The following is a 20,939-nucleotide window of genomic DNA, read 5'->3' on the forward strand; positions in this document are numbered from 1 at the left end:
GACTAGGCAGGTGTGGAAAGTGGGAGAAAGAGTTACCTGTTGTGAAACAGCTGGTGCAAATATTCCACGCCATGTACAGCACCCACTTCCGTATAGCGCTGAGCCTCATCCACTCACCTGATGTGACATGAGGCAGGAATCACAATGGGCAGTCCGCCCGTGTATCTGCACATACTGGAGAGGTTAAGGAAGGTTTCCAGCTTCAGCCAAAATGTCGAGAGAAGGACTCTGCATTGACACTGCCTTAGCCCCAGGAGAGATCCTCAGCCTGGAGTACACCACAAATGCAGAAAAAGTGGAGATATGCTACATCCCAGACCCTCCTGGTGTGGAGATAAGCGTTCAGCCCACCAGTTCAGGTTTTCTCTGTGGTGACAGAATAAGGATTTTCTCCCCATGCAGGCAGAGTTAATAATCAAAGACTTTCTCCCTTAAAGCACTTTATAACACTACATTTAAATGTGCTGCATGCATTATTCATCTTTTTGCAGCAAGCAGCAAGAGCAGAGGCAGCTGCCAGTCCAATTAGTGTTTCAGAGCTCTACCCTCCAGCTGCCTCTGAGGGGCACAGCAAGGACTGAAGCGGTCCATGGGACGAGTGGCCCACGCCTTGGGGCTGGGGAGCAACTATTTGCCAGTGTAGCTGCAGTCCCAGAAACACCACCATAGCCGACTGTCTGGGGAAGGCTGGAGGAGGAATTTGTTATAAAAAGGGAGGGGGCTTGCTTGCATCTATCTTGTGCTGAAGGCAGGCAATCATGACACCCCTCCCAACAGCTTTCCTACATTCCTTCTTTTGGACCTTTGTCTCTCAGGGCTTCTCAATAAAAGATTACAAAAACTAGAAAACTTTGTGATTGTAGCTTATTTTCTCTGCAGTTTGGTGGATACAGCACTCTGCATGTCAGACTAATGATTTGGGTTGGGATCCTTCTATACAATTAATTTCAATATGAAGCACATCAGCAATATCCTGGCTACTATTAGTGATACTTGTGTCCACAATGTCTGGATGTGATACAGCCTCAGAGAAGCTGAGGAAATCCAACAGTTATCTGGTTCCTATTCTCTTTATGCATGGCTGAGCTTAGTGGGAGATCATTACACAAACCTAGGCATGGCCCTACTCTTAAGTGCTAAAGAGTCAAGGTTACACATTTGACTGGATCTATTTTAGTTGCACCTCTCTCCCTGCTAACAAAAGCTCATAAAATTCCTAGAGAAAACGTCATAAATTACCACAAACTTCATAGCTCTAAGTTATCCCAGCAGAAAGCAAGCCTTTGCACAGACAGGACACCATGGAGCTACTGTCCTGGAAGGCTGGGTGGTCTCACATATGTTACTGTACCTCCTAGGACACAAACCAGTAACCCTATACTGAGTTGGGCTGTTTAGGTGCTGGGCTGGCCATCTCGTTGGAGCTCACATACACAGTGCTGAGTTCTCAGGTAGAGAAGGTTCAGTTATGGTCCACTTGTCAAAATGACAGAAGATTACAACGTGAGGCTCAATCTGCAATACAGAGGTGGTGAGAAAACTTGCTCTTTTATTTTGTTCATTTTATCCAGTTACAATATTACCTGTATTGCTGATGTGCATACAGCACCTAGCACTGGTGTGGCTGTACCACAATGCAAACAACAAGGAAGACATCCTGAAATTCTCACATTGAGAAATACGTAACACACATTTCCTCTATGACCTGCTTTCAGCACGGTGAGCAGTACCAGATAGCCATATACCCCAGCAGGAAATTAGGGACAAGAAAAAGCTAAACTTAAAACTGCAGATGAAACATACCTTTTAGGCTGATGACCTGGTACATGATAGCACGATGGTCTTGTTATTCAGAAAACAATTTGACTTCAGTCTTTTCTTCTAGGTATTATGGCCAGGACCATACCAACACTCTAAACTAAAAGGATCTGTTCTAGTTCAGTTCAAGTATTACTTATTCACATGCTTTATTATTCTGTTTCATAGAGAAATGCAAGGACAGCATCTCATTAACTGAAGGAAAATAAAGTTTTCTTTTTTATTGTAGTGAACATGGTAGCTCTGCAATCAGAGGCAATGTTTAAAACAGTGAATGTACCTAGAGATATAATATGGCAAAGAAACTTTCCATGCATTCAATGAGAGATGACAGCACACAGATAAAATACTAATCCCTTGTTATCAGTTCTATGTACCACACTAAATGCAATTGTCATAAGTTTGCAGAAGTTGACAAGACCAAGACAAGGTTCATTTAGGGTCACTGGAAATTCCTGCTTAATTTGCATAACCATTTCAGCAAGTGCTGTAAGGATCTTGCTTTCCATCAAAAGTTCAAGCAATTAAACACAGCAAACAACCGAGGCTCAGATCCTCAAAAGTATTTAAACACTAACACCTACTGATTTCCAGGAAAGGTGATCCAGCAACTTACCCCAAATTTCCGGCTAGTGAAGTATAAATCTCTCCTAGGAGCCAATATGCCAGTCCCATCCGTATGTCTGTGTTACAGCAGTTAAGATGACAGTAGAGAATCAACATCAAATTAGGAAAAAACTTCGAGGTTTTAACAATATTTTAAATCCCCACTCTTTCTGACAAACAATAACGAACTTTTTTTATTGTCTCAAGGTATGATAATATCCTCAGAGAAAATTCATATTGGATTTTTTAAGTATTTGGTATATTCTTTGTTTATTGTCTCAGTGTTCAGCCATTAGCAGTGAATCGCTGTGTTGTTATACAAACCAGAAAACAACTACAAATAACAATCAGTCTCTGCCTCGGGACACACAACAAGCTGAAGAGAATGATCTCAAAATGCTTTAGAGGTGCTTGCCAAAACCAGACTTACGGTTTATGGCCAGAACAGACGCCTGATAATTCAGGTGGGCACTTAAAAGATAAAAGCAGATTACATCTACACACAGATCTCTGAGGCACCTGCACCACAACCATGGCTGTGACAGCCGTTCATCCAGGCTGAGTGAAATGTGAAGAAAGGCTGCAGTGTTCACTGTAACATTTTAAGCTAGTAATTGTAATTATAGCGGGATTTTTCCAGGGTGTGAAAACTACACACTCTTCAATAAGCAAATTCATCGTTCCTGGACTTAACATGCAATACCATGTCCTGGGTTGTTTACAATACACAAACACCAGATCTTTGACCCTTCGTGTGTGTATGTAAATTCTTATATCAGGGGTATAAAAAAGGCTACAGAACCGAACTAGTAACCCATTGTAAGAGGTAGAACAAGCTGGTGGTTGCATCCTGACTTAAAAAGCAGAGAAGCTATTTTTTCTTTCCTTTTCTTAGCAACATGTCACTGTCAAGCTGACAGAAACTTCCTGTGCTTCATTTTCTTCACACGTAAAACCTAATTAATCGGTAATGCGAATAATTTAAATGTTCCCTTATCGGTGTTGGCAAAAGTATAGTCAAAAAAGGTATTCTTAAGGAACCTTTCACAGAAAGTGTGTATGGGGAAAGGTAACCATGGGCAGGGATTGGAGCTGGAGTTCCAGGGAACTGCTCAGAGCTCTACCATTGCTTGTTTGGAAACCTTCTGGTTTTGCAAACAGCATTGCACCTCTGCATCCCTCAGCTTTATAAAGCATTTTGACTGAGGAAGTAACCTTCACATTGGCGTCTTGTTACTAGGAACTATATTTTCAGAAGCACGCGAACACCACTCTCTCCCACTTCTACTGAACATCCCTTTCTTTTTGAAGGAATCAGCTTCCTACCTTTTTAATGTAGTTGGGGATCCCAGTCAGGGACAGAGAGCTAAAAAGAGTAACTAAAACACAGGCTTTCATTTAGAGACATAATCTGTTTAATAAATATGACTGTAAAAGCAATAAACAATAGCAATTATACATTACGCTACATCGTATTTAACGAAAGGGAAAAAGAAGATGAAAAAGTACATCAAAAAAAGTAATTTTAAAATTAGAAATAGTTCCAACACTATAAGAAAACTTTTTGATTGGCTTACTATAAAAATAAGTTGGCTAATGTTGGACTTCAGTGGGGAGTATTATACAGTTGTTGCCAAAACTTTCCCATCTTCCCTAAAGCTGTAGTTGCAAAGAAAACAGCGAAGCCATACAAACTGCTATGTTTCTATCTTTTAATCTTCAGAGAAACTACAGAAAGAGGCAGAGGACTCTCTACTGTGATGATCCTTTAACTGCTAGGGGTCTAATATTCTCACACTTGGTATCGCTTTTTTTCTTTGCCAGCAAGTAGGTTGATTTGGGCTCTCCCCAATTTGTGGCAGAGAAATTCTAACCCACCACCACCACCATCACAGCCCTGTCCGGAGACTCTGGGAAATGCCAAGAATGCTGCTTTCTCCTGTTTTAACTCAGGTAGCCATGTACAATGTCTTTTGAACAAAACCCACTCATATTAGGAATCAGGATGCCTCCTAGGTGTGCTGCACTGATTATGAACTGGCGTCTATTTGCCTCCACCTAGCACAGTTAAGTAAGTCTGCATTGGTTACTGTCTTTCTATCTTTGCGCTTCAAACCAAAGTCCTGGTGCTGAGTTTACCTGAGCTGGGTTGGAAATCAACAGCTGTAATGACCACAGGTTAGCCAGATATCCTCTTGGGAGGACTTACTTGAGGATACTAAGCCTGCTTTTCTGCCGCCGCCTTACATAGTCTACCTGAGTATGTCCTGCAGCCCCATTTCTAGTTGCAGTGTAAGATACAAGGTCATGTTATTGTGTACAAGTAATCAAATTATTATTCTGTACAAGAAATCAAATCTTGTACTAGTGTGGTTCTGTGGTGCTGGGGCTCATAACGCGTGACAACAATCTCACACCAAATCCTCTTTTATTCTCCTTCCTCTGCCTGGAGTGGCAGGAATTTGCAAATCTGCAAACAAGGGCTGTTGCCAAGAAGGCCATAGGAAACCACATAGACCTTTCCCTGCTCCCTATTCTTTGGGCAAGGTGTCTTTCAAAAAATTGACAGGCCTCGGGGTGACCCCCAAAAGGCAGAGATCTCCTGGGACTTCCCCAGACAAATCCAAACATCAGCACTAAATGTGGCTGAGGGTGTTACTGAGGCTTTCTCTCAGCCAAAACTGCAGGTGTAAGGCTGGTACGAAGTACAGTGTACGTTCATGCTGGCAATAACCTCCGGCACCTGCAGTATGGACAGACCTCCCTGCCTGTAATGCAGCTCGTTCTGTTCCGTTCAAGGTTAGGAGGCAAAAAGTTATCTTTCAATGGCGTTATCGGTGGGATGCCTTGGTGTGAGCAGGCTAAAAAAGCTGTTAAAGAGTGAGCCTGGACTTGGGGTTGGGATCATCCCCACTTGCACAGAGCCTCCTCGCAGCCGTGGGGCACAGGCAGCAGCTGCAGCTAGAGGAACGAAGGGGAGTGTCCAAAGACAGACACAAACCAGACAGACCAAGAATATTTTCAGTGCCTTTAAACTCCAGTGTGATTTTTTTGTGTCCTATGAAAGTCTGCTGGGGCAGCTAGCCCTCCCGCAGCCCAAAGTGCTAAAAGAGCAGTTAAATCTAAAGCCAAGAACCCTAAATGCCCCTCCCACCTCCCCCAGCCCTTCTCCCCTGGCATCCCAGCCCACCCCTCTCCCTAGAGACCCCCATGCACATTCTTGGCCTACATCATTATGAATTTTCTACAAATTAGAGACAGATCAGAAAAAAGTGGAGGGGTGAGGGGAAGGGCCGCAGGAGTGAATAGTGGTACTAGTTCCTCTCCCCCCACCCCCCACTAAAATTGAACACCTGTACAATGCAGTTCCACTATGGTCTCAGTATAATGTCCACATGCACAGGCTTAAAGCTAAAAACCCTTTGTCATCTGAAGAATTAAAAAGTCCAAATGCAGTGAGTTTTCCTCCTTTTTTTTAAGATGTATATCGGTGTCCTCAGTTCAACCGTTTACATAGGTAGGGATTTCTTTTGTGCTCTGGGGCTCAGCAGCTGTGGAAATACTTCCTGTGGCAAAGAAAGAACAAAATAAAAGTCAGTACATAACAAGTGTGTTTAGCCAATGAAAATGTTTGAAGGTATCACCTTGCTGGCCTTTGGGTTCAACTGTTCCAGACTGACACGTTCTTCCCAGAAATGCTTTCTCGTCATTCAAAACACTGAAGGTGATGTCCTGTTCTTTTGCTAATGAAGATGATTCACTCATGTTGAACAGAAGAAGGAGAGGCCAGAGCAGAGGGTGGAGGGAAGGAGGGGCTGAGGTCCTCAGAGGAAATGTGTAACTCATTTGCAATGATAAGGTGCTGGAAATTTCATATATAACCTTAAGCTTTGCATTTGCAAAAGAAGAGTCTAAACCATTCACATCCAGAAAATAGGGACTGCGGGTTTTTTGCTGCCAGAGTTTAGAGAGAAAATTAAATGATCCAGGGACATTCATTCAGATTCCTCCAAGGAAGGATCCCTGAATGTTAGTCAAAGGGGTTGAAAAAACCTGGCTTCTGAGCAAGCATAAAGAAGAGAAACACCCAATTACAGTCTTGTTTTGTTTTCCCAAAAGAAAGAAAACTCATTAAAAAAGAAATTGCTGATTTCCAGAAACAGATGAGGTGGTTGTATAGGAAAGTGAAGAGCCTTTGCACTTCCTATTCTGTTTACACCTAGGTCCAGACCTTTTCATTTTGTCAGTGAGCTCTGATTCAGTTTCCTCATTCATCTTACTGACAGGATGGAAAAACACTCTTAGGAAGTTTGTTGGACTGATTCCTTTTGATAAAGAATTGAGTCTATGTATCCCATATATTTACCTTTTGTGCTCACTACTGCAGTTGTAGTTGCAAACCAAGGAATTAAAAAAGGCCAGTTTCTGATCCAATACAGTGTCCAGTAGCACAGCTGAGAAACACACAGAATGCTGGCCATTGTAGAAAGCCAGAAGTACTACAATTGCACCAAATGAAAACCTACCCCCAAAATTTGATTTTGACTACTTCAAGGCTTCAAGCGTTTATTTTCCAGCACCAGGCTGCTAGCAGATGACGGACTCTTCCCACTTCAGTCACCTGTGACCTGTTTCAGTCACCTGTGACAATTTCACAGTGACCTGTGAAAACATGTTTCCCTACCTCTGGAACAGCATGAACCATGGTCATTACACTTTTAGAAAGGTGGAGCTCAAAGCCCACCTAACTCTAGAAAAAGAGTTTCAGACCTGAAATTGGGTGTTTCTCCCTTCACATCTTACATCAATTTTGCCTTGGAGGCTTCTGGGGGAAAAAGAAAAAGAAAGCCCAAACAAACAAAAAAAAAAGAATTGTTAAAGTTTAGGACCCACCGCTCCGGGTCTTGGCTTGAAACCTCTTGGTGATCCACAAGCCTTTTGGAAGTCCTCTGTCCAGACTACCTTGGTTGCATTTCCTTTCCTTTGGTTCTGGACTGTGGCCTGGGGTTGCTCTGTATGGGGAACACCACATGGGAAGGTTGGTCCCCTCACTCCATCCTGTGTTGTGCTAAGCAGGGATGTCCAGGTCTGCTGATGAATAGCTGCTTAAAAGCTTTTAATAGCTACAAGATCTCTCCTTAGTGAGCAGGTGAGGAGAGACTGGTATTGATTGCAGTGGGGTTTCCAGCTCAGACATCAGTTTCATAAAGAGACATCCTTCTTTTTCCTCTCAAGTTTTTTTGCAGGCCACAATCTTAGCACATCACATTCCCTCCTTTAATTGCCCTTCCCCTTGCTCCCTCTCTGCAGTAGCTGTGACTCCAAGACTGCTTTAGAAAGAACTCCCATTCATTTTAGGGACATCCTCAGGTGGGATCCTAAGATTTGGTTAAGCTGATGAAATTGTGCAAATAAGGGATCTCAGTTATGACTATGCTTCACTCCTAAGTCAAAACAGCTTATAAACTTTAATCTCTCTAAATTAGGTCCACGTCCTTATTTGAAGGGGCTGAGCCTGCAGAATTATCACCTCACAAGTGAAGCTGAGCAATGTCCCAGCGATGCTGGCTCTAGCAGAACATGTCCCCAGGCTGAAATATCCCTGCTCCATCCCAACACTTTTACTGTAGTCAGGGTAACAGAAAACATAAAAGCATGAGCAAACATGTGACTGATCCCAGTATGCCTGCTTTGAGTCTGTTCACTTCAGGTCCTATCAAAGTCTGCTTTTCACACTTCCAACCACAGAGGCCTGGTAAGACATCAGCCTGAGGGCAAACCCAGCTGTCCAGTGCTGAGATCCCAGGTTTTGCTCGATTTCCCTGGGAATCAGCCAGGCTAGCATTGCTGCTGGCAATAAGGTCTGGCACAGCACAAAGACCACAACAGTAAAAACATCAATGAGCATTTAGCTTTTAAATCTGACTTACCGAATCACCTGCTCACCTCCACGTTCCAGGTGAGGGTGGATGAAGTTCTCCTGGACATGGGGTTTAGCCCCGCAACTGTATCAGCCCCAGCAAAATAAATTAAATTGCCTTACAGCAAAAGTTAAGTGCCAGCAGGATTTTTGGGAAGGGGAGGGGATCTACACAGAGCAACTAGGAGAGAGAAAAAGCCTAAAGTTGTTTCCCTCCCTTTCATCACATGGCAGTGAGGGAGAGGGAAAAGTTAGCAAGGATTCCTGTAGCAAAACTACTGCTGCGGCAGAAGAGGATGGGAGGAGGAGTGTGCAGGAATATGGGGAGGGGGGAGGCTGAGAAAAGGGTTAGCCAATTATAAGTCAAGAGTCTGACCAGCTGCGGGATGCTGCAAGTTATTTACCTATGGGCTGGACTTCCAACTTCTCATCTACTAGTTGCTCAGGGCTCACCAGCTCACTTTGAGGGACATTAGGTATGCTTTCCCTTTGACTGACTGGACTGACCATCTCTTGATCTTTTTCATTCTGCATCTGTGCATATATATTAAGGCCAGGAATCTTCCTAAAACATTAACAGAAACCATCATTGTGGGGTACTCTGGCAGATGATGTAGTATCAGCTTTTACAAACCAAGAAATAAATCACTGCAAAAAACCAAAACCCAGCAAAACAAAACCCAAACACCTCAGTGAAAGGCAGCAATGGGGAGAAGGCAATGGCTCGGGGAGGGTCATACCTTTTGAACTTGTAGATTACAAACACAGCTAGTCCCACAAACACGACAGAGAGGAGCATCAGCATAGCTGAACCACTGTGACTGGGAGTGAGGTCCACCAGGGGAGCTGCAAGAGAGGGGGAGAACGTTAGAGCCACCCCCACCTGGAGTGAAAGTTGCACCCTCCAGAAGCATAGTTCATTCTCCCCTTATTGCACATGTAGCAGGTCCCATCTGTCCACATGTCTCTGGGGCTTCCCACCCTTTCTAATCCACCTGGAAGTAAACCTGGGTTCAGACCACTTGTGGTGCTCAGTCTACCCCTTGATGTCCAGTTCCATAGCTTTCCCCTTAGAGGCCTTTCTTCTCTGGCCTATTAGAGGACTGCCTGAAACATATTTCCTCATATTGCAGACAGTTACCTAAGGTAGTTGCAAAAGGCGTTACCTGGGTACCAAAACTGGCATTTTCTGGATGATCCTGGAGCTATCCACAGGCTAACTTGTTGTGTTGACTTTCTATTTTGTTTAGAGTTAGTGTGGACAGCTCCCAGTGCCTAGTGAATAATGAGCAACTGGCTCAATTTTACTGAAGCAATGATGCTCACCAAATATATTGCTCCCTGCTCAGTCCTGTTCCTTCCTGACCAGAAGTGCAGTGCCTTCCACAGACACTGCCTTATCATGGCAAGCTCTTCTCACACCTCTGACATTTTCAATTACTTCCTTTATCCCTTTCCTACTCTTCTGAACGTGTTCTACTGTCTCCTGGTGCCCTGCTCTCTCCCACAAGTCTTCCATACAAGAGAGTACACAGGTTCAAGAAAAAAAAAAGAACACCAAAACCAACCCTAACCAATCAAAAAGCGTTTCTGTGCTTCTCCTCAGAGTTTTGTTCACCACCTTTTCATAGCTCCTTGCAAAATAAGGCCACACAAAGCAGCCAGAAGCATGGCTCTCCCAGAAATACAAAGTAAATTGTATTAAATAGAGCTTCCATCATTCATATACACACACAGAAACAGAAAGGCATCTAGCACGCAAAAAGGGACACACATAGGTCCAGTAGTCTCTGTTCTTCGTGCAGACACTAATAAAGCATACTTAGACAGACACGCAGCTGTATCTGAGCCATTATACAGAGCTAATGCACACGGCAGATACACCCTCACTGGCTGTCTCTATCTGGCATTACACATAGAACAAGGTGTAGGTAGTGCCTTCCTCTGCAAGGCAATGAAAGTTAATTTGAACTGCTGCCATACACGTCCTCTTTCTCTTGCCCCTCTTCACATCCTCTGAACAGACCCATCCTAAACCAGAGCCAGAAGACACAAGAAAACATCCACACACAAGCAAATACTTCCTCAGGCACACACATCACACACACACAGGCTTTCAGCTGTCATGTCCAGCCTGATAAAGTCAAAATTTACAAAGAGAAGTATGAAAACTTCGCCTTCCCACACCAAGCAGGCATGAGCATAAAGCCTCAGGAAGGTTAGGCACTGGGATGAAATGATCCATTGTTATGAATTCCTCACACATCTCCACTCTGCCCCCTTTCTGTCTGTATTTTTTGTGTCTCTGCAGTTCTGTGGGATGATAAACTGGCTCTGCATCCCATTCAGGCTCAGCATCACTCAATGTTCTTGTTATAATGCTGCACTGAGAGTCTGCTAATAAACAGCTTTTTAACTGCTTTGTGAGGAATATTGGTGTATTTTACTTTCCCTTAAAGCTAAAATTGTTGTCTTTTGAGTTGGGGACTTTGGTTTGTTTGTTTTTTTTTTCATGAGAAGAAGGAATGAGCATGATGAATGAATTGCAGCCTGTTGTCCGTAATTGCCATAAATGAATCCCTCCTCCACTGTGGCCTGAACAACGAAGACTAATGTATGAAATGTGCTGAGTCCAATGCCTGTCACTCTTCTGCACTCAGGGAATGCACATGCTCACGTACAACATACACACACACACAAGAGGCTCATTTCTACAAGTTCTGCTTGAATACCCACACCAAGATAGTTTAGATTCCTGCATTTAGGTTCCCAGCAGCTCCCCTGCTGCAGAAATTGCTGCTGTGCATGACCAGGCACACACACAGGGAGGAGCACGCATGTGCACTGGGGTGTGGGAACTTAAATGTAGGTGTATGTACACATACATATGCACTTAAAAAAACACATGCTGAGCTTTGTGGTTCAGCCAACTACAGCCCATAGCATCCTGGAGTCCAACACAGGGTCACAGTGAAAAGTCTGGGAAAGAAGGGATGCAATAGACCAGAGCAGCACCTCTGGGCCTTGCGCATCCTGCTGGGTTGTGTTTTCTAGGGATTGCTTCTGGTGCTGGCTTGTGTTTTCTAGGTCTCCCTGCTTTGTTTTGTTTAATCTTTAACAAAAGTGTGGATTTCAAAAGAACAATTCTTCTTCCTTGACAACCAAAGCAATAGTTTTCGGCAGCAAAGTATCATTCTTTTGGTGTTCTGCCAAATTCTAAACCGTACCCAAATTTTTATGTGATTAAATTTGGCCTTGTATTTAGACAGGGAACTAAGTCATGACCTCTGCAGCTTGATAAGGAGCCATATTCCCTCAAAGACCTCACAGTGGCTGCTCTCTGGACTTTTTAATGTCTAGTTTGGCAGTCCAGGCTCATTTTGCATTCTTACTGAATCATATTTCCGCAAGAGACAAAATCTTGCAGTGTTCCTATAGGGCAACGTGCAGCCAGTTACAGCAATCCAACATCTCACCAGTGGTTTCAAAGAGTACAACAAAGCCCACCTTGCAGGACAAATGACTGTTTGCATCTGTCATGGACAAAAAGTACTCAGTCCCAGTGTGTGTCTAAATACAAATATAAATGTTCATTTTCAGTGAGCACAACTAACATGTATTATACAGCATCTCTGAGCCAAACAGACTGTGCTTCAGCCTGAGCTAGCAAGAAACAGGCCAGCACGTGTCCGGGGGCCATACTATTATTTAGCATGGCAGTATGCCACACTGATAGATCCTGCCTTTTGGTTCATTCAGGGCAGCAGACAAGGTTTGGCAGTTCAGAAGAGTGCTACAGTACCTCTGCTAATTATTTGGCTTCAGGACAGGAGCTACCCAGCTTTTAGCCAGCTCTGAGCATGGAGGTAGCAAGTGGGGACCCTGTGCACTCCCTCATGCAGAGATGCCATAATTCCTCTCCAAGAAGCTGCAGGAGGCTCCTACATACAGCACAAAACTTGGCTCTAGATTCATCTTGTATTAAAGGCAGGGCTGGATATGTGATTTTAAATGTCATCTGTTTCCACTACATGAAATCAGGAATGTCCTTTCAGTAGCAAGGGGTAAGGATGAGCCTTTCCCAGGAATATCTGATGTGATTCTTTCTAAATATAATTTTTTAGAAAAGGCCTCAGGGATATTCAGAGCCAGAGTAGTCATGCCTAAATGTTCATTTGGGATTCGATCTTGACTGTAATGAACACTGACCAAAATGGAAAACATCCATGTGCATTGGCAGAACAAATGCCCAGAATGAGCAATTGCAGGTAACTCCACATTTGAAGCTCACATTAAGATGCTTTCAGGTGTGTTTCTTTTAAGAAAGAGGCACTGAGCATTTTCTGAAAGTACATATAGTATCACTAATCATCATTGAAAATTCAGACCAAGGATGGCTTCTCTGATAACAATCACTATGTAAAATGGATATGAATTTAAATCTTAAATGTAAAATCGTGCAATTCTTCTGTGTCATATGTCTATTACATTTTTCTCTTACAGTCTACAGGAGAAAAAAACATCAAAGTGACTTCTCAAGCTGTTGTGGGTTTTTGTTGGTTGGGTTTTTTTTTTTCTTTTCTTTAGAGGTTATTCAGCTGTGCGGTCTCTGCTGTTTCATGCTTTTGGTTCTAACATGTCTAAAAGCAAGCATCTGTTCCACAGCTAATGGAAAGCAGAAACATGTAGAAATATTCCCAGGGCAGATATTAGCAAGTTCTGCTTAGAAAAAAATGAAATATTGCAAACACCAGGACTTACTTCTGGAGGGGTTTAAATGCAGTTGCATTATACCCTTTCCTAGCAGCCACTTTGCCCTTTCCCTTTACAGACAAGGCAGAACATGGACTAACACCAGTTCGGGCAGACCTGTTCTTATCATAAGAAGCTTTTTGGAGAACAGTTTGCTGGTATAATTGAACTGAGGCTTTTGCTAACTTTGCAAGTCAGCAAAAGAAGCTGATACCAACTGATCAGAATCACCAGCAGCTCCTGAACAAAAGGAATTCCTAAGAGTCCTGAGCATGAATTTGTTCATCCCAGCTCTTGTAATAGTTAAATTGGGCCTGTGCTGTGAAATGAGGATTTAACATACAGAATAGACAGAGATGCATGCAATTAAATATCAGGACTTTGGAGATGGCTAGTTAAAGCCCAAGCTGCCTAATCTTATGTTTGTGCATGTATAAATTGACTCTAGTCTTTCAGACTGCTGAACAACTTCTGAACTGTGCTCAGCTGCTTTGAATGTTTGTTGACTCTAGAATATCTGAGTATCTCCAAGGTTAGTTGATAACCTTTGCACCCTGTGATCCAGGCTGAATACACCATGGTGCTGCTTAGCTGCTGAATATTTCAGAGACAGCCAAGAAATACACATTTGTACTGCTACTTATCTGCATTTCCAACAACAGCAGCAAATTATTGCACGTAAGTAAACAAAAGGATTAGTCATAAATGCAAAAGTCACTATATCTTTTGGGCATGATAAAGAAAGGGGAGGTGGAGCAGGCATTTTAATGTCTGCCTATACACTGAGTTGTTACTGTGACATAAAAATAAGAAATGTTTAAAATGCAGCTGGTAGCATACTACTACCATCAAGGAATACATTGCTTTCTGTGCTACAGAGCAACAGAGAGGGTGTACACAGAAAGAGGATACTGACCTGCTGTTAAATGGGCAGCATGGACAAGGATTCGAACTCCTGGCTTCAACTCAAAATGGACCAGGTTTTGGTTCAGTTTCTGGATCAGTCTTTCTGAAATCTGGAAAAAAGGAGAAAAAAAGAAATGCATTTGTTTCTTGGTCATTGGTTCAGATTGCCAATAGGTGGGTAGGAAATGGAGCTGCATGCAAAGCAAAGATTTTGCAGAGACACCAGACTTTCCAAGCACAATTTCCTGTCACCTTACAAAGAGGTAGTTTGTGAAAGCTGAACACATCTTGCCAGTAATATGTCCAGAGTGGTTTGTGTACAGTTGGCAACGACTGATAGCATCAAGCTGCCCTGTCACACCTATGTAGGAGTGGCCCAGCAGCAAAAGGGAATTGGGCCCCAAGGAAACATTGCACCTACACATGGCAGTGTCTGCAGGACCAGCCAGCAACAGCATATCAGTGAATTCCATTTACTATTCAAGCAAAGAGAAACATTTCAATAGTTAACACTCCTTTGCTCATAACAAATAACTTTTTGCCTCTTGAGTGGTTCACTCCATGACCTTAAAGCATGTTCATAATATCATATACCTGAATCACAATGAATAGTTAAAGTCCTTGGCCAAGCTTGCACTTACATTTCAAGTCCTAAAACCAAATTTCATTTCATACATCTTTGAGTTTCAAGCCAACTGCTCCCTAAACCTTAAGTATGTATCAAAACCTGTTCAAATCTGGAAGTTTTTACTGATAACAGAGTGTAGCTTAAACAAAATGCATGTTCCATCTATTCTTATGGGTTACACGCAGAGAGAACATGCTCTTATATTATCTCTTGCATAGGCGAGACATTCCACAGAGCTTTTATATCACTAGATTATCTGGCCATAACTCTGATGACAATAGAGCTGTAGCAGAAATGAAGCAGGTTGTTCCTCCTTAAAGGACAAAACAGAAAAGATGAGCATTTGCTCAGCTAAGACCCCATGAAATCCGTATTTTTACAGTGAAGAAGCCAAGCTTTGGTCCAATCTGTTCCTAAACATTCCTTCTTTTGTCAGTTTGTCACAATATGCAAAAAGCCATTTTCTCTATATTGCTCCTAATTATATTGAAGAAGTTCGCAGCATGTTGCCATTAAAAGCAATAAATCCAGATAGATTAATAAAGGAATGGAAGCCTATAGACACGGTGCTGATAGGTTGTTTTGAGTCTTTGGTTCATTTGCTAGACATTTCATGTATTTTACATTTTCTTACAGCAGTGAACAATTTTCCTATTGAACACAACCAATGTTCTGCATGTTGGTTTATTAGGGAGAAGTGGTTGGAAAACAGCAAAAAAATACCCCCACTGCATAACGTTTAAATGCAGTTGCTGAGAACGTTGTGTTTTTATAGCCATACCAAGATCAAGAGGAACTGTATTCTGGTGCTCACCACTTAATTTAATTTGTTTTAAATAAATCCTTATTCCTTCTTGAAGATTAATGAAAAATTGTCAGAAAAAAGAACATTCCAATAATTTTTACACCATCTTTTTCATGTTCTTCATTTTTGTCTGGTTAAATTATTTCAGTAAATGCTATCCAGATATGATTAGATGTTCCTTGGCTATCATTCATCACAGTATGAGATTTATCTGCCTCTTTTATTTTTTTAACATTCTTAATGGTTCTTTCAATACTCTTGGCTTATATACTTCATTTCTGGCTGCTGATCACTTGAATAGGTGCCTTTGGTCCAATATCAATTTGGCAATAACTCTTACAGGCATTTTATTTATATTTTTTAACATATCTCTTTAAAGTTTACAATTTTTTCATGGGTGCCAGAATGAGCAGTGAATATATTTCTTCCAATAGCAAGAAAAAATACCACCTGCTTACAAAGAGCCATCTGCTGATCTCAGAGCAGCAGGGATGGTGACACAAAGATGTACAGTACATGAGAGAAAGCCTGGGAAGCAAATTATATCCCTCTTTAAGAATTTGAGCATATTAATAACCAAGATTGACGACTATAAAGAGTGCTTCATCTCTAAAACTGGAGCAACAGATGCAGATCGATATGCTGTAAACAGGTACATTAATGGCTCATGTAAATAACAGGAGAAATATCATCCTGGACATTTCTAGTCCCAAACATGACTTGACAGGTCTCCTCCATACCCCTGCAGGAATTACCTTGCTTTGTGCTCTGAGATCCTGATGTTGTTGGGGCAGATGAGCCTCGGAAAAAAAGCAACCACAAGACAGTAAACTGAAGGAAAGAACAACCACACTGTGTCATTCCTCTTCAAATTCAACATTGTAATAGCTGCACAAAATTGTCAGAGAAACAGTAAAGGTAAAAGCTATACATGATGCCTTCTATACATAAAGAGGCTTAATGTGATCTATAACTGAGAACACAGCTAGCAAATGTTTCTGTCTAGTACTGGAGAATGGTTTCATCAAGGATTTGGGCAAGACATGGAAGAATGGGAGAACCTCAAGAAAGTCATCCTGAGAAGGGACCAGAGACTTTGTTGGGCACTAGTGCCTTACAGGAACACTGACATCTCACCTAGCCTACCTAAGGACTCCTGTGGCACAGAGTGAAGAGGGCAAAACAGCAGCACTGGCAGGGGCATTGCAGCGGAGAGTTGCTGTGGCAGCCTCCCAGCAGGAAAGTTGAGTGTGTGAGAGAAAACTCAACCAATATTCTTGTCTGGCGAGCCAATGAAAAGGAGTAATAGGGAGGGAAGAGGCAGTAAGAGTGAAGTAGTAAGAAAAAGAAAGAGAGAAATAGTCACAACTGAAGTTTATTATTAGTGTATTGTATTGCTACCTGATCATGAATAAGGAGCTCATTATGCTACATCCTGTACAAATGCAACTTGGAATAAAATGATTTCTGCCTGAAACCATCAGTAACCTCAGCAGAGGCTTGAAACAGCCATCACTGTTCCAGGACTATATGCAAAATGTCAAAACAGGCAGCAACTGATCAGGCTGCTCAGGGTATACAGCATATTTCCTTGGCTCAATTAATTATATGCTCTCCCAGTGGCTTTTTGGGTGCAGCTTTTTTGCCTGGGTCTTTACAGAATCTGAACAAGTCAAAAAATGTGTAACAGCCTGAGACCTTCAAAAGCACCAGAAGTTTTTATAAGAATAAGGCATCTGCCTTCCTCAGGCAGCTCTGGAGATTCCTGACATGCACTTCTGAGGGAAGAACAGACATGTTTTTAAAATCCCTGCTTGCTTGCTACAATATTTTCATTTCTCTTTATGTGGTAAGTTGGATGGTTTTTGATATAGACATATAGACAGTATAGAAAGAGGGAGAAAAGTGCATTTCTGTTCTCAAAAATATCTGAAATAGAAATCATACACGATGCTTTACAGAAGTCAGTATTTGAGGTCAACAAGTGGGTTACACACAGCTAGAGGGCCAAATTGGGATTGAACGCTGGTCTCCAGAGTTGGACCTGACAATGTTTCTGGTCCTCATGCGGTCCCAAGGGGATCTGTAAACCACAGATCACTCAGGCCACTCACTTTGAGGTTGGAGAATTAGATCTTCTGCCTTTCTTATTCTATCAAGTCTATTTGTAGCTCAGTTATCAGACGTTAACCTAGTTCTGACTCACATAATCTGTTTACAACATTAATAAAGTGTCTTTGAAATAAATCACACAAAAACTGATCTCAGTCATTGAGATAATGAAAAGTTTTCAATTGGTCTTATGCTTCCCTTTATTTCTGCATTCAAAGGGGTACTGTAGATGCATTTTTGTTTAAAAAGCAGATAAAGAAACATAGAAGTGCTTTGGCCTGTTTCACAAATAGCTGTGCAACTCCCGTTGAACAGGTAGACCTTCAGCTTGGGGACAGGTTGCCTTCAGACCTGCCCTTGTTCCCCTCTCACTGCTGGAGATGCAACTAACTCAGCTGAAGACAAAACTTAGAATAGCAACCTTCTAATTTATAGTCTTCACGTGTCTCCCTTGTGAAAATAATTAGCTTTCAGAATTAGTTTTGGTCCTTAACTGAGCCTCATTGACTTTATCTGCTTCATTTGCAGAATTAAGCATGATGTGCAAAAATAATTCAGTAATAGAAACCATTCTTCATGTATCATTTTTCATCAAAGGACACATAATGAATAATAATAACAGTCAATTTGTGAAGGAAAAAAAGAGATTCCAATTTAAAAATGGAACAAAACAAAAATTAATTTGGCTTCTCTTAGCATTTTGTCAGAACTAGGACTGTGAAAGAACCATGTGCACCAAGAAACAGAATTATCACTCAGAAGGGCATTTCCCCATACTTTTATTGAATTTTGAAACCTCTGGTGTAAATTGGTTTAGACTAATTGAATGTGATTCAACTATGCCCGTATGTACCAGCTAAGAATCTAGATAATTTTATAGATACTGTGTAAGGATATCAACTAAAGAGTGCTACACTTCAATTCATAGAGCAAATCGATAAACAACTAGGGAAAGAACTATGCACATCGATTGGTAGAAAGTGACTTGAACCATCATTACAGAAGTGAATCAAGAGTCAGGGCAAATGTGCATTACTTTAAACTGTGCCACTGGCCCTGCATAACCTTGGTTACTTCACATCAGGCCTCTAAAGCTTCCTTGCCTTAGCATTGAAAAGAGCACAATCACTGACTTACAGGGTCCAGCAGGGATTTCTTGAGATCTTTTAATGAATGATGCTAAATTCAAGCTGCTGTGAGTATCCAGAGGTACTGTGAGAGCACAAGGCAGAGGACATTGCTATGGTTACTCTGGGACAAGATATGAACACAGAGAGACCCTGGACATAAAAGCTTTAGATGAACAAAGGTCACCAGAAGGAGTCTTGAGAATCGAGGGCTGCTCTGTACACTGAGCAAAAGATGAAAAGGCGGGAAGGATGATGGCCACACATGGCAGGAGTTAACTCAAAGACACTAAGACAAGATATTTAGACAGCCTCTTCTACGGCACACAAGCAGCTGATCAAGAAAAGCTGGCTAAGGAAAAAAGCCCTTGGTACAAGGTCTTCTGGTTCATGTTATTCCATTCTCTCCCTACCTGCCTTTACTACTTAAATATGGGCCCAACCTTCCCTAAGCACCCACTGGAAGACTTGGGCTGCATACAAAGGTATAGATGTTAAAAAAATCTCTCCTAGTAAACACTAGATGATTTACCCTTCTTCCTGGGATTTATTTTCCAGGACTGATTGTCACCATTTTTGGTAAGATTTGAAGGTGGTCACTGTCATGATCTTGTTGCTAAAATATTTTGGTGACAGGTACAGATGAAATACATCAAAGGAAAGAAAAGTAGTGAAAGTAAATATGCTAAAACCCTAAGGCTTAGGAGGGTGGGTGGGAAAAAATGTATAAAAATAGATAGAAGCTCCATCAGCTACAATGAAGCAGAAGTAAAACTAAACCTGCTTTAAAGAAAGAATCCTAAGACATATACACATACAGGCTTCCTACTCTCTATAGTGTTAAATTCGCCAGAGGTATTTCATCTCCTCAGTTCATTACTGCCCATTTGATATTCAGTCACCCATGTAATTTCCCATCTCTTTGGCTGGATACAGATACTGGCCACAGCTGTGACATGTTGAGCACAGTTGGCTACCAACCAGCTGATGTTGCCATTTGCCAAAGACTCCATCATGCTTGCTACATCGCTGATACCTCTTTTCAGAGGAAAAGAGTAATGGCCTCAAATGGCATTAGCTAGTTGCTCCTACAACTACTTTGCATTCTGCTTTTACAGTTATTTTGAGTGGGCCAGGTAAAAGCATGCAAATGGAGAACTGAAGGGAAACACACCAAAACACTGAAACCTTTACATGACATGAAAACATCACTTTAGAATTCTCATGTTCTGCTTACATCTCATTTGACTAAGAGGAGATACATTTGCTGTGTTTGACAAAAAGCCTCCACTAGCAAAAAATGTGGATGGAAGATAATTTGTGAAATGCATAAATAAAAAAGATAACCCGTTAGAATCTTCCTATTGAGTAAAACCGTACACTGAAATAAATTGAGTAAGCATATCTGTGTATTTGTATCACTGCCCTCTACTGAGTTAAGAGTAGAATATCTTCCCACCATGCATTTATATTGAATAGGATTAGTGCTAAAAATTACTCAAAAATTACTTGAAATGCTACTAATTAGAGGTTTGTCCTTCACTGAAGAGAAAGAATTCAGCGCTTTTGAAGCAGCAGATCTGAATTCTGTAATCGTCACATTCACCAAGCCCATCCATAAAGATTGTGTAACAACTGCATACTGGCCCAAGCGGCCAATGGTGGTTGTGGGTGGCTGTTTTTGCAAGACTTGGGATATTTTAGTTATGTGGCAGTGAGAACATGCAAATCAAACAGCAGCGTTTTACAGCTGCCAATTATTTCTACATTTTTAAGCAGGTTGGTTGTCTGTCCTCAGTTACTATAAAATGGGAAACCAAGTGCTCCAACTGGGGGGAAAAAAAAAGTAAAGTCACAACATTTTGGTCATAGATACAAGACTTTAAATATGCAAAATGCTTTGGGATTCTGCAGGATGAAAGGCCTTTTGATTCTTATAAAGCTGTGAAGAGTAAGCTGTAAGTTTACACTGACTACAGAAAGTGGAGTGGATCGAGCAACCTGAAGTCCTCAGAAATTCTGTAATTTTGTATTAGGTGAAATTGTCCCATGCTGCACATTAAGAAAAATTTCCCAGGCTCGTATGTACTGGGTTTTTTTCAGCTGTAAATAGCAGTTAAACTTTTTAAAAGGTACTTTTGTCTCCCATGGGGAGACTGCATCAGGAATACAGAGTTCACATTTCTAAATGAAATCTGCAAACAGATATGACAATAATTGGTACTGTGTGTACACAGAACAAAATAATAAACCTGGGGCACTTGA

The 20,939-nt window shown here is 41.7% G+C and overlaps 1 protein-coding gene across 4 annotated transcripts in view; it reads right to left on the bottom strand.

Annotated features, from left to right (window-relative positions):
• Window positions 1-3,821: 3,821 nt before the first annotated feature.
• SORCS1 (sortilin related VPS10 domain containing receptor 1) overlaps window positions 3,822-20,939 on the bottom strand; it is a 304,516-nt gene continuing 287,398 nt past the window's right edge. Inside the window, exons 24-28 of one of the 4 annotated variants that reach the window (XM_037400888.1) lie at window positions 14,013-14,112; window positions 9,085-9,190; window positions 8,749-8,909; window positions 7,318-7,436; window positions 3,822-5,990 (exon numbers count right to left, since the gene is read on the bottom strand). In XM_037400888.1, coding sequence (XP_037256785.1) covers window positions 5,934-5,990; window positions 7,318-7,436; window positions 8,749-8,909; window positions 9,085-9,190; window positions 14,013-14,112 — 543 coding nt within the window. In that variant the 3' untranslated portion in view covers window positions 3,822-5,933. The remainder of the gene's footprint in view (window positions 5,991-7,317; window positions 7,437-8,748; window positions 8,910-9,084; window positions 9,191-14,012; window positions 14,113-20,939) is intronic. The other 3 variants (XM_037400890.1, XM_037400889.1, XM_037400891.1) reach the window with 3 other exon arrangements.

This window comes from Falco rusticolus, chromosome 9 (assembly GCF_015220075.1).
Source record: "Falco rusticolus isolate bFalRus1 chromosome 9, bFalRus1.pri, whole genome shotgun sequence".
In the NCBI taxonomy this organism is placed as follows: domain Eukaryota; kingdom Metazoa; phylum Chordata; class Aves; order Falconiformes; family Falconidae; genus Falco; species Falco rusticolus.